Source organism: Pholis gunnellus (genome assembly GCF_910591455.1).
Source record: "Pholis gunnellus genome assembly, chromosome: 4".
Taxonomy (NCBI): Eukaryota; Metazoa; Chordata; class Actinopteri; order Perciformes; family Pholidae; genus Pholis; species Pholis gunnellus.
In genome coordinates, this window is record NC_136530.1 from 6648787 (window position 1) to 6662258 (window position 13472).

Genomic DNA, 13472 nt, shown 5'->3' on the forward strand with positions numbered 1-13472 from the left:
GTTGATAGATTTTTGGATGGGTCTGTGGCGAGAAGGAGCCTAATCAGACGATAACGAGCAGAAATAAAGAAGTCATTCTTCATCATCATCTTGGCCTCTGACGCGTGTGGTGTTTGGCTGTTCTATGCCCGAAAGTGTAAAGCCTGAATAAAGAGGGAACCTCGAAAGAGCTCTGGTCTGTACCATGTGTCAAGCCTTTCACATAACCTGGCAGTCATTGTGAAGCTCTTTTACGTACCATAAAAAAAATTATTTCGCCCGTGACCTGTTTTCCAATATGGTCTCCAAACCCATAACTGGGGTTGTTTTTCATTTATTTCTATTTGAAGAACTTTGAAATGCAAATTTTTGTTTCCTTGCACGTAAAAATTGAGAGAAGCCATCTTAAAAAGAGAATTTTTATGTGAAATATGAATTCTGGCCATTTTACATCATCCCTAACGTAAACATGCGGGCTCTCAGTGCAAGTCTTTTTGTGCTGTTAAATGAGTGTACTTTGGCAGGCAGCAGTGTACATATACTGATGCTTTGCCTCTCTCGCTGGACTCCTTCATGACTCAGAGCTCTTGAGGCCTGTAGAAGACTGGCATCTTTACAGTGGCCTAGATCGGCCATATTTTCGTGTCAAATGACAGGGCTGGCCCTGTAAAAGTGGGCACTGTGGTAAACTGTGCATTTACATTTACAGCTAAAGCTACCAAGGGCACGGCTAACAAGACTTGTTGACTTTTCTAGCCCTTAACTTAAAAGTGCATCCTTTGCTAAGCTTCTTTTTTATTTTATCATTCTATTCAGTTTACTGTTGAACTGCAATTTCTCTACTAGCTGGAATAAAAAGCTGCATTCTTTAGAATATTAATGTGTTATTGTAAAACTTGTGGAAGATTTATTGTTCCCAGGGTATCAAATCATTCTCAGAAAATTGCCAATATATATTTTTTTAAAACATGCTGGCAATTGAAGCTGGAGGCCACTGCTATAATGACATTTATGTGCAATCAGATATGAGTACCAAGACAATCAAAGCACCCCAGATGCATACCAATGACTCAAAATAAACTTGAATTATTCATCGGTATGCATCAATGTCATTTTTAAATAGTTAAAACATACTTGGAACATTCAGATATGTCTCCCAAGGCGACAGGTTACAGTACAAGTGGTGACGCTTAACTCGACATGTCAGGCGTGGCTCCACGCACAAAGTCTGACTGTGCCCGAGCCTGGCAAGAGGCCTGGACTGCTTGTGTTTGTTTGAAGCCCAAAGTGGTATGAAAATGTGACCAGGCCCACATAAACAGTAACAGCGTATGAGAAGACGAGGCAGAGTCACGTCCAATAAGTGTTGGCGGTCCTGTTGTGATCAAGAAGTGGGCAATGTGCGTAGGAGTAAAACCAAAGGGCTTTCTTGGAAACAAGGGAGAAGAGGTTAGGGGGTGATCATCAATTACATTTGAAACATGACAAAAAGGCCATGTTTGATCAACTGTGTCATCTGGTAAAAATATTTGTTTCGCTTTTACCCGTGAAGTTAGTTGGCGGGAGACGCTGTGAGGACACAAATTTGTGACCAAACCAGTTATCTGAATCGCAAAATGATTAATTTAAAGCCAGAGAGTTCAAATCTTGGCGGTTTGGTTTATGGTTGTCAGCGGGAATTGTTATTTGCGGATTTTGCGGATTTATTTTCACAGTAAATGTAAAGCACAGTTTGAGTGTAACAAATGCTAACAGGAAGAAAAGAAACCTGTCAATTTGTCATTCAATATTGTTTTTTCCATTATGGAAAATACAATAGGTCACAATGCAGCACAGTACCAATACTAAACCTTTATGTATATAGTTCTGTTTCCAACTCATACGACAAAACACCAATTAACAGATTAAATAATTAAACTATCGCCGTATTTCTATGCTTTCGCTCATTTAACATGTCCTGCGTCGTTCTACCCACAAACCCTGAAAGACCTGTAACACAGTAGTGTGTTCCTCCACAGGACAGCAAACACACTGTCAAACTCCATGAAGCGCCGCACAACGCACCGGGCTGTGTAATGCTATGGAACAAGCAGCAGGTATTTGTTAGTTAATCAGCGTTTGACTTAAGCTAGAGGCTGAGGTTGTGTTCAGGAGCAGCAGGGCTGTTTTGACTAAGCCATCTCAGCAAGGGCCCGGTCATGGAGACTCCCAGCATTTGTTAAAGATTAGCGGCCTAGTCCTGATGCACCGAGCTCGGGTCAGGCAGAGTGCACGGCTCGGACAAGAGGCGAGTTTCACCCTATCTCTCCCATCTGCAGCTCTCACACAGCAGATACTCGTCCCGGTACATGAGACACACTGAATAATGTGATTAAAGGTTTTGAGGTTCGCTGAGGGGAGATTGTACAGAAGTTGTTCCTTCAGGAAGCAGCATTACCCCATTTTGACAGAAAGTCACGAAGGTCATGACACAGAGGCATTTACGGCAGATGCAAAGTAATAAGCATATCAAGATTGCCCTTCTCACCGTATACTAAAGTGTCTTATTCTGCGAACCATCTGTGTGCATTTGTGTACCTTCTGTGTGTCGCGTTTTGATTGGTTTCTGTTGCATGGGAGTGTGCTATCAGATGTGAACGCTTCCAGAGTGTCTATGCTGAATAAAGGAATAACAATAGCCCATCATTAGCCAAAATACAGAATGAAAACCAACTGTGTGGGAACAATAAAATAATTTGTCATGGGAGAATGGTGCAGATAAATTCTGAAAGCATTTTCCAATTGGCTGAGGCTCCCATACGATGGGCCAAGTGCTCAGCACCTGGCTGTCACGGCTCCGACGCTGCCTAATTCATTTTTGCTTTCAAACACATGCCCATTAGATCACTGTCGATACGAGCTGAAAGTGCCTGATTAGGCTTTTTATTGGTATTAGTCATCATGTGCTATGAGCTGACTTTCTAAAAGGGCAAAAGTTAGATAAACAGAAAGGAGGGAAATCATGCTTTCCTCTCTTTTCTTCAGTCCCTCAATCCGTCCACTAAATCTGTGACTTACTGGGGAGAAAGCCAGTTACTCATCCCAAATATTCCTATTAAAAAGTCCTGGTGATTTATAAACGATATTTTGTGCTGAGGGGAATGTTTATTGGTTACTGAAGCTGCGTGAACCCATGCCTGTGGATCCAAGAATCTCAGCGTATCAGTTTGAAGGTAAGTGAAGCTCCTCTTGACGGGTTTTGGCATCCTTGTAAAAGGCTGAAAACTGGGCTGTGGGAAACGGCCGTAAATGTCGAGCCAGCTAGGACAGCCACGCACTGGTTCCCATTGGGCTCAAATCTTTCAACTTCTATTTTGAACATGAACCTGCCCGTCACCAACATCTTTATTGACTATGACAGAAATCAAAGTTTTGAAAGGTCCAACAGGTGGCGGTCCAAAGCAAACATTTCATATATTGATGAAAACAGACATTTACACGTATCCACCCACAAATGCACAAACAACTAATCGCACACAAGTCTGTGCAAATGCTCTGAAGATAATAAGAATGTCTTCAACTGACCCTGAAGCATTGAATGACCATAATATCTCTTTTGGTGATTTATTCAGTCGTTGAAAATATCAGTGGCTCTTAAGCAAGTACTGAGATTTGTTACTTTCAGAGGCAAAGTTGCGTGTCCTTTTTTGGAAACACGCAACAAGAGGCTGACCAGTGTTGCAACAGATGTAATTCTCAAGCCAAAAAAGCTCAAATCAATAACATCACTACACACTGCAATGTATCAAAGGGATACTTTTTTTTGTGTTTTGAAGTGGGGTGATTCGAGGTAGATATCCATAGTCAGTGTATTACCTACAGTACATGGCGGTCAGCATGCCCCCAGTTTGGAGAAGCAGACATGAGCATACAGGAGCAAAGCAATGCACAGTTGTGGACGGCGGCAGCAGCAAAACGTATTTTAGACACCCCCCAAAAAATAGGCCCCGCATGTGACCCCAAACTGGCGGCGTGCTGACCGCTGTGTATTGTAGATAAGTATGTCATACAACCCCACTTCACCCAAACTATCCCATTGACCTCTTCACTAGACTTTTCTGTTGGGTCTCTGCTCTAATTATCTGGCAAGAAAAAGTGTGTGTATCTTAAATTTGAACTTTTCAAAGGTTTTCATGTTCAGAGTTCATGTACATGTCCATTCTGTCCTCCACTTTGACCCAAACATCAACACACACACACACACGCACACACACACACACACACACACAAATACACACACTGTCCGAATGTGCTCACTAATAAAACTGCTAACAACGAGCCTCATAAGAGATCCTAAGTATCCAACATGATGTTTGTGTTAAGCGGTGTATTGTAGAAGCCGACTTCTGGGTCTTGGGGGGAATGTTAAGCATGTTAATGAAGAGTACATACTGAGGCTATTACACAGCGTAATATGGATCCATTTAACACACTTACTGCTTAGCCCATATGAACCATATGAAGAAAAAGGGGTCCTACATTTAACAGTAAATCAAAGAGGAACAGAGCTGATCGTCTTTAGCGTAACAGCTTAAAGCAGACCTGTTTCCTCATTTAGGATTACAGGAAAACGCCGCCAACAGACTGAAAACTGCACAGCTTTCTTTCATTTGTAATGTGTAATAAAAAAGCAAAAAGATACTAGAGGAGCCAGAAGATAACAGATGGCTCTACTGCGTCCAGTGGAAACTTTGGGACAGCCCAAGCAACTCATCCGTGAGCTGTGGTTTTCTGTTCCAGAGGCTGAAATCAAGCATCGACATCAGTGCAGCAACTACAAGCCAAAGTCATCTCAGATTCCTTCAACGCCCGGTTTGGCAACTGGTCTGTCAAAGACGATTAAACAAAGACACTGACATGTGACAGACAACAAAGAGACAACCCTTGGGGTAGCTGAGAACATGGACAGGGAATATAAATCAACAATGCTCACGCTCGCCTTTACATAAGTTCAGGCACTGAACATCCATCTGTCTGTGGTTGTGGTTGGACATCTACCAGGTGTGGCTATAATGTAACGGAGCATTTTTGGGGGGAAAAAACACTTCACTTTTAACAAAACTTCTGTAACATAATATAAGTGAACAGTATTATTGTCTTGTTGGCTGTGTCAGTGCTACATGGGGAGTTCTCATGCATAAGATATTCCCACACGATGAAAAAAAACACCACAGCATCACAGCATGGGAAATTGCATCTTCTTATCACATACTTTATCTCCTTGCTCTGATATTAGACCACTGAAAAACAGCTTTCCCTTTCAAATATAATTGTCTGTAAAAAAAAGTCTGTAAAAATAACCCTAAGCGCTACAGATCACAGTGCTGGCAGAGAGCCTCTAAACTTTATTAACATCCAGAGTCGGCCTGGCGAAGCTCCCGGCTTCCCTGTAACTTGGACTTACAAGCGTTAACCTGAACAGGGCATCGGGCTTCACTTTCCCCAAAACCCTCTGCTTCCTCTCTTCATGCAGCACCGTGCTGTCCACATTTTCTACCAAAAAAAGAATGATTTTTGTCAAAACACCAGTCCATCTGTGCTATAACGCTGCCTGTGTGCTGACATCGCGTGAACAGGATGATATCACTCTCGGCACTGATGGAAGTCTTAGAGGTCCTGGCTTAAAGCAATGCATAAGCTATAATACATTTTGACTCAAAGATTCCCATGCCTGTGCTTTAAAATATATCATTGAAAGACTAATTCAATAGGTATTGACTCTGGATGATGAAACTTGGCCCTCTATCCAGGACAATAAGGCGTACGGATCTGTATCTGCCAAGACATAAGGCACATATGAATATCTGAATCCAAATCTAGTGCAAGTTGTCACGCTCAGGTTGTGTGATTGATGTCGAACCCACATCATCCACCGACAAGCAAGAGTACGTTTTCTCAAAGCAGCCTTTATGCCGTCGTTCCTTTGTGCACTTATTAGTCCTGGTAAGCAAGTTAATACAGTGCAGGGGCTGGATTGCATTGCACATCCAGAATGCTGGGCTTCTATTAACAAGCACTAATAAAGTATATAAACTGCACTATTAGACTTTATAATGTCTTTTCATAGTCCTCTGGGGCGGCGCCAGCCAATGGTGCAGTGCGCTGACTGGGCACTGCCCCATGGCAGCTTCCTGGCAGAGACGGAGAGAGAACAAGAGAGAGGATAAAACTCAGGCTTTTTGGCCGCTTTCTCCTTCGCTCTAATGAAGGCATTAAAACAGCTTCGGCTCGCATCATGTTTGCTCATTTGTTTTTGACCACTCAGTCGAAGCCAACGTTTGATTGGCTGTCTGATTAATCTCCAACATGACCAGCCTTGGAAAAAAACAACAAAAAAAAACAACTTGACCATTCAAGCATTTGAAAAAAAGTTGCTGTAGCAGTTTTAAATGTTCATCTGTTTCCAAAGAAGTGATGCACACTTAGTAACTATTGTGTGTTGTAAATGTTTGCATCTTGAGCACATAAATGAGATAAACTGCTGATAAAGTAGGAGGAAAGTCTCTGTTGAAAAATATTAAATGGGATCCTCCTCGTGATTGATTCAGATGTCCAAAACTGCCCTTTCACACTTAAACAATCGATGTTCCTGCAGCTTGTTTAGGGAGGTTAGTGAAGCCCTGATCCGAACGGCTTCATCTTTCTCTCTCTCTCTCTCTCTCTCTCTCTCTCTCTCTCTCTCTCTCTCTCTCTCTCTCTCTCTCTCTCTCCAGCTGACAGCTGCGAGGGCCTAGTCAGCTCTGGCAGAGGCAGCGCAGCGGCGGACAGCCGCCTTAACTGCCGCAGTCGGAGCGGAGCGGATTTTTCTTTGATGAAACACAGCAGCGCCGAGCCAAGAACAGCAAGTGGCACAGCCGAGATGTAAATCAAAAACCCACCCGTGTGCTAAGTCTTACACATGGAGGTCTGCAAGAGGAGCTGCTGCTGTCTGAAAATGCATGAGTAATAAGGACTCTATAGACATGTGGTCAGCCGTGGCATGTCTGTCCAGGCAACACGAATCACAGCTAACTTTCTTTATCTTTACTCAAATCTGGTCTAATTTACAAAGACCTGGCAACTTATTCCTAAACGTGTAGTGCGTGAAACTTTGTGAGCACTTCTCAGGTCAAAGTTAAGCCTAAAAATACATTTTTATGAGGACATATCTGAGCCAGCTTTTTCTTGATTAAGCCGAGGCCCAGAGCACATTTCTTCTGGTATTCCAGTGATATGTCGACACTTACTCAAACCAGATCCTATTTTTGCTTGTGTGACTGGTTGGATTCATTGGCAGAATGAACGTCAGAATTCCTTTGGTTTACAGTGAGATGCAACAGTCATACCACACTGGTCACATGAGAATGAGAACATTTGACCTGAACTACACTGACTATGGGGGAAGGAAAAGGACAGCATAGTGGTGGCAGTGCTACAATTAAAATGAAACGTTTTGTGTCTGTTTGTTTGTGGCTTCACACATGCACATGTTCATTTTGAAACTTCAGAGGACCAATCGGATGACACTCAACAGCCACAACCTCCCATAAATCTCCTCCTCTCTCTCTTTGAATCCAACCTCAGTCAAGTTGATGCAACACTCGTCTCTTCTTCTGCCACTTATCTCCCGTTTCTACACACGTCATGTGCTCTCCCGGCCAAGTTTGATTGAGGTGATTCAGCCGAGCAGATGCCAGACCAGGGGCTGTTCTCTCACTCTCTCTCTCTCTAGTGGCTGTGACTCAGGAAGCGCTCTCATTCCATTACCCAGCATTCCCTCCTCAGCGTCTCAGACCAGACAGACGGTTTACGGGAATACCGCTGCAGAATCATCACCGGGCCTCCGCTTTATGAATCAGTGGAACATGCTGCAAACATTACACCCTGCAAAACACCCTTCCCAGGCAGCACCCTTGCATTTGCCCATAACTCACTGCTGAGCTCACATGGAGACACAAAAGACGTGGGCTGAGGCGCTCTCTTTAGCTCATGGGAATGTACCGACTGGTGAGAAAACTTGTGAGAGGAAGGTTACCCTCACTGTACTACTTTGATAGCCACCATCAGGCTCGCATCCACTGTATAGTTCCACATGGTTTAGAGGCACAAATGCAGAAAGAGAGGAATGTCTGATTGTTTTTTTAGTCAGTTCCTGTTGACCAATTCAGTGTGGAATATGGGTGCAAACTGACAATACAAAACAAAATGCACTGTATAACCTCTTCACAATCTGGAAACAAAAAGATCTCGGTTAACCTCGGCCGTGAAACTAAGTGAACCGCATGTTCAATAAAAGGTCAAATCTCTTTTAGCAGCAGTGACGGCAGGACGTTTCCTCTAAGGATTGATCAGTCTTTCACAACATCTGGGACGAATAGCTGCTGTAACCTTTCCTCGCTGCTACAACCTTTTGACATATTGACCAACACTGATGTTGATGTTGCTCTAAAGAAAATGTAGCAGTAGAAAATGTGTGCCTCGTGTACATATACCTCCTATACCACATATAGAAGCTTGAATTCTCTGTAAAGGACACGATTAGGGTCAGCCAAATTAGCTTTTCTCAAATTAACAGTTTCCTCTTGAAATACATCCAGTAAAGATGTTGGAGGCAAAATATATTTGGGTTTCCCCTGGTCTTCTTAACAAATTCTGGACTTGAAATTTTCACAGATGACTTATTCAATAGTCACACTGTGGGAGAACATCTTTATAATGATCTTATTTAGTCCACAGTACTTTAATCTTCAAAAAAGGATTTATTTAAGAACATACAAACACGGTGCCCCTAATTTCCACACTAAATATTTGCACTGCGTCACCTGCTGAATCATCCCCCCCCCGGTGATCCATTATTCCATTAGGGATACATTTCCGAAAGATCTAGACCACTTGAATTCTTTCATCATTGACACAGACTGTCATACTCCTGATTCAGCAACATGAGTAGAACGGTGTCACAAAACAGCTGGCTCACAAGTCATACATTCCAAGATGAATAATTAATATGATCTGTGCATACATCAAAGACAAACTTAAAGCAATTATGAGCCTGAAGTCCAAAGTAGTTTAAGAAATTCAACCCCCCCCCCCTTGAAACAGCTGAAGCAAACATGTTCCCAGAATTATAGATGTATAAACATTCAGATTTACTCAGCTGAAAGTCTCTACCCAAAGAAGGTACATATAATGTTTTACTTGTGAACACAAGTTCCCTTGTAGTTTAGGCTACGATGAATACTACGTATCTTTTTTGGAACATTTGCATAATCAATTACTCTTCTATATCAACAACAAATTACGAAGAGAACATTTTGATTTCAAAGTAACAACGAAATCCATCACACAGGGGAAAATACTGAGAAAATGATTGCCAGCTGCCCACTCCTCTTTCCAGAATAAAGAATAATAAATAAACCTCATAGTTTTATAAAATTGGTGACATCGCCAAAAGCACTTAATGTGTTCCTCTGTGCACACAACCAAAACTATTCACAAGCTACTGGTAAGCTGTCATTAAGCGTTTGACAGAGCCGAGGCCTCAAAGCGGGGCCGTAATGGTCGGTTGTTTCTCATAACAGTCAGATTATCGCCCCGCAGTCTGACGTCTACAAACGATGCTGGGGAAAACACAGGAAACTAGGTCATTTTGAGGAAATTCAACATTGGTGCCAATGCCACTTTACCACAAAAAAAAAAGTGTGCGCGTGTATATAAATTTTGTGTGTATTTACATTGAGTATGTCAATGTGTGGCATACGTGCTTATTAGAGCATGGGCACAGTGGTGTGTGCTTGCATACAGGTGTGCATACTGCATGTATAAATGCAAGTTGGCTGGCAAAAGACAACAAGCAATAGCCATGGAAGTGTAAAAAGCTCTGACAATGATTAAATCCAAATATCCATGACTCATCGCTTTACAGGCTGAATCAACAGACTGACCTCTGCATTTATCTGAGAGAGGGCGTCTGGGACTCCAGCACACTCCTCTAACTAAAACATTTTCATCAAATAAGCTCACACACTCGGCAGCTTCGTCCCGGGCCAGGAGAAACTTTAGTACGGTATCGAATGATGCTAGAGTACACACACCATTCAAACCTGATATTCTTTTTCAAGAGGGGTCAAGTGTTTTTCTTTGCAAGCTAAATATTTTCTTTGCTGGTGGGCCCTAATATTTATAGCACAGTGGACTCTTGCAGTGTACGGATGATCAGCCGCTGTTCCACTCGCGAAGAGCAATACACATGGTTTCCAAACATACGCACCTGGTGTGACATATAGGTCACAACTTGACGGAAGGAAAAACAATGAGTAACGGTTTGGCTGGGGGGAAATTTCTTAAAATGCAATTGCACAGCAAGAGTTATTTTTTTTCGTTCACGATAAAAATCTAATCCAAGCTTGCATAAAGTCTACTGACACAACGGCCCTCCAGCTCTGTAACTCACGCGTTCATGAACACAAAAGCGTCCTCACTCACTGTCAACCTGTCACTCTTTTCTCACTCACTTATACTGTAATAAAATACACATGGATGCACACAAACTGCCGTAAAAAAAAAGTTAACAGACAGCGTTGATTTGCATTCTTTGGAGTAATTAGGAAATCAACAGAGCAGCAGTGAATGCAAGTACATCGAGGTAACACTGCAGCTCCATTCCCGGAAAAAGAAATCAATGAAACATCAGCAGTACACCGAGTTCTATCAGGTTTATCACGGAGTAACTGCTCACATTTTGCAATCAAAGGGTGCACAGTTAAAGGTAAGAAATCTCCCATCTGAGGTAAGTAACTTCCTGCAGTGTCTCCATCAGGATGAATATTACAGTCTGTGTTTGTTCAAAGATTCCTTTCAGTATGAATCTAAAGCGCTGGTTGAGAATGCAGATTAAACTCCAGTTCTGTCCCCAAATGGGAGAATGTAATACGATCAGCCTGAAATGAGGCACGATACAAAAGACTGATGAGTACTCAGATCACTTTCATACTCCATGCTCAGCGTAAGAGACAAAACACAACTAAATGCCTACAGTGCATATTCATTTAAGATAGACACCGCATCATTAGGAGTACCACGTTTAAATTAACAAAACTTTTCATTACAGCAAAATATGACGTGGAATTGTTTTGATGTGTAGTTGAATCAGTATGTGCTGAAGGAAGTACATGTCGCGAGGTTTTTTTGCACTCCAAAGGGAGGCTGAAAACTACTTTTATTCATAAACCCACTAGATATCAAAACTGTTTTAGAAAAAGAAAAATCACTCAACTGCCTCACAGAACCAAACAAACGGATGTGTGTCTCCTTCAACGTTAATCTGCTCAACATAATCCACAAACGTATAACACATCTTGCGTTCCCACAAATTTACGGGAAGCGAGTTCAAAAGCGTCGCAAAGACAATGAGACGATTCATTCTGGTCCGGGATGCTGGAGATGGAGGGCTGAGGGCACAACTGTGCTCCAAGAGAACTCATAAATGCTGAGACACATTCAGCAGACATATGGTTTGTGTTTAGCAAGAAGAAACAATAATCAAATCCGTTGATCCTCTTCTTGCTGCGAGGATGATTGCTAATATAAAAGTCTGCTCCGTCTAATCATAATTTAGGATGGGGCTGTAATTACCTCCGCCCTCGCACAACAACACTCTGTCTAAACAGGATGGAGCAGGCTGCCACAGAGACTCAAAGCCCAGTTTCCGCTCTGAATGCTATCTGTATGACAGCGCTCACTTCGTCTGCGGAATTATTTTTAAAGTTTTCACTTTCACTGATGAGCCAAGTTCAAAGTTTATCCTATTTATTCTGGAAGGCACTAAATCAAATATGAATTTTGAGCCATTTGAGCATATAGAGTTTATCATCTTTAAGATTAATATAATTCTAAATTTGAAACAAAAAACAGATGTGTTTTATTTTCTATTATTACAAAAAATAATGTTTTAAAGAGTCAAAAAGTCAAGTTGCCAAATTTTCCATAAACAACTAAATGAGTCAACATCATAAGCCTCCTGCACTAAACGCTGCCATGCCTTGTTAACATCTATAGAAATTGCACACTAGCTTGGCAGTTATTCCACACACTGTAGGCTACATCACTTCACATGGCATTCGTGTGCAACAAAGACTTTGAATCTGTTATTTATGAATTGGCCAAGGATCCAAAGAGAGCTCTGGGTTTAATTAACAGACCTAATCCACAACTGCAAACAGGGCTCTCAATACAAATACACAGCACAGCTGCCTCAAACGATGCTGTTAGGGAACCATATGGAAGCAACATAATTTTGGATGATGGCTTTTTATCTCAAATAAACTAGAGACTGCTAATTGGTCAAATGGGCCAGACGGACACTGCTGCTGTTTGACTTAATGTGTGTTTGTTATCCTTATAGTTTGTTTTAACGATCGCAATCATCATTACTACATTACATGTTACTCCAATTTATCCATCATGTCCAGGAACCACTCCAACAACTTTATAACTTCCAAACACCTCAACAGCATCACTTTTTTTTTTTTAGACCTGAGGGCTCGTGCTCACATTTGAACCTAAAGGGGCCTACCTTGCACGGGTGGTGGGAAGGAGAGGCACGAGCGCGGAGCTTTGGCTGCCAGGTGCGCTTTTTCCTCGGAGGCGCAGAGCGTCTTCGGGCTGGCGCAGCTCATGTGAGTCGGGGTTTCATGGGAGCTCCGGCAAATCTGCGATCCGAAACCAGCGCTCCCGGAGGCTCGCCGCGTGCAGATGTCCGCCTTGCTGCCGTACACGGAGAGCGACAAGCCGGTGAAGTCTGTGAACGTCGGGCTCTGACAGTGGCTGACCATCCCGAACAGCGCTGAGGGGTTCTGCATTGATGACTCGGCTTTTCCCATGCAGTGTGCGGTCGCTTCTCACATTACCTGCGCACAAAAAAATAACCAAATCACTGCAAACTGCATGAACGCGAGGACTTTTTTTTTTTTTTTTTTACCGTGCAGCCATACATTCATCTGAACAGGAAGAATGGAAACATTGAAGAATAACTATTTAACTTCAGGGCTTTGGTAACACCTACCTTATTCAATTACCCAGTGAGGCAGAGAACGGGTCTAATTGCGCACACCGGCATGTTTATCGAACTGAAGGGGAGAGCATCTGCAAGCATGATCGATAGCATCCTCTCAGTGAGGATCAGTCATCAGCATCCCATGCGTGTCTCTCTCCCTCTCTCTCTCTCTCTCTCTCTCTCTCTCTCTCTCTCTCTCTCTCTGATTGGCACTCGACCGCTCTGCAGGGCCCAGGAGCACCAATGAAGACTGTGTCCGTGTTTTCTGTGGGAGGATAAGATCTGGCTCGAGACAGCTGTTTGCAGTTCCGAGCTTGGATGCGATGTTTGCGAGCCACTGCATGCTCGATGTGATACCTGACATTTAGCATTTCAAAGCTCGATGTTAAACCATGCGGAACAAGTCATTTAACAACGGATT

At 42.6% G+C, this 13472-nt stretch overlaps 1 protein-coding gene across 1 annotated transcript in view; it reads right to left on the reverse strand.

The window, feature by feature from the left end:
• glis1b (GLIS family zinc finger 1b) overlaps positions 1-12830 on the reverse strand; it is a gene marked incomplete at its 5' end in the record, with an annotated part of 66016 nt that extends 53186 nt beyond the window's left edge. The window contains one exon of the mRNA XM_079157853.1: positions 12572-12830. Coding sequence (XP_079013979.1) covers positions 12572-12830 — 259 coding nt within the window. The remainder of the gene's footprint in view (positions 1-12571) is intronic.
• Between the last annotated feature and the right edge of the window lie 642 nt (positions 12831-13472).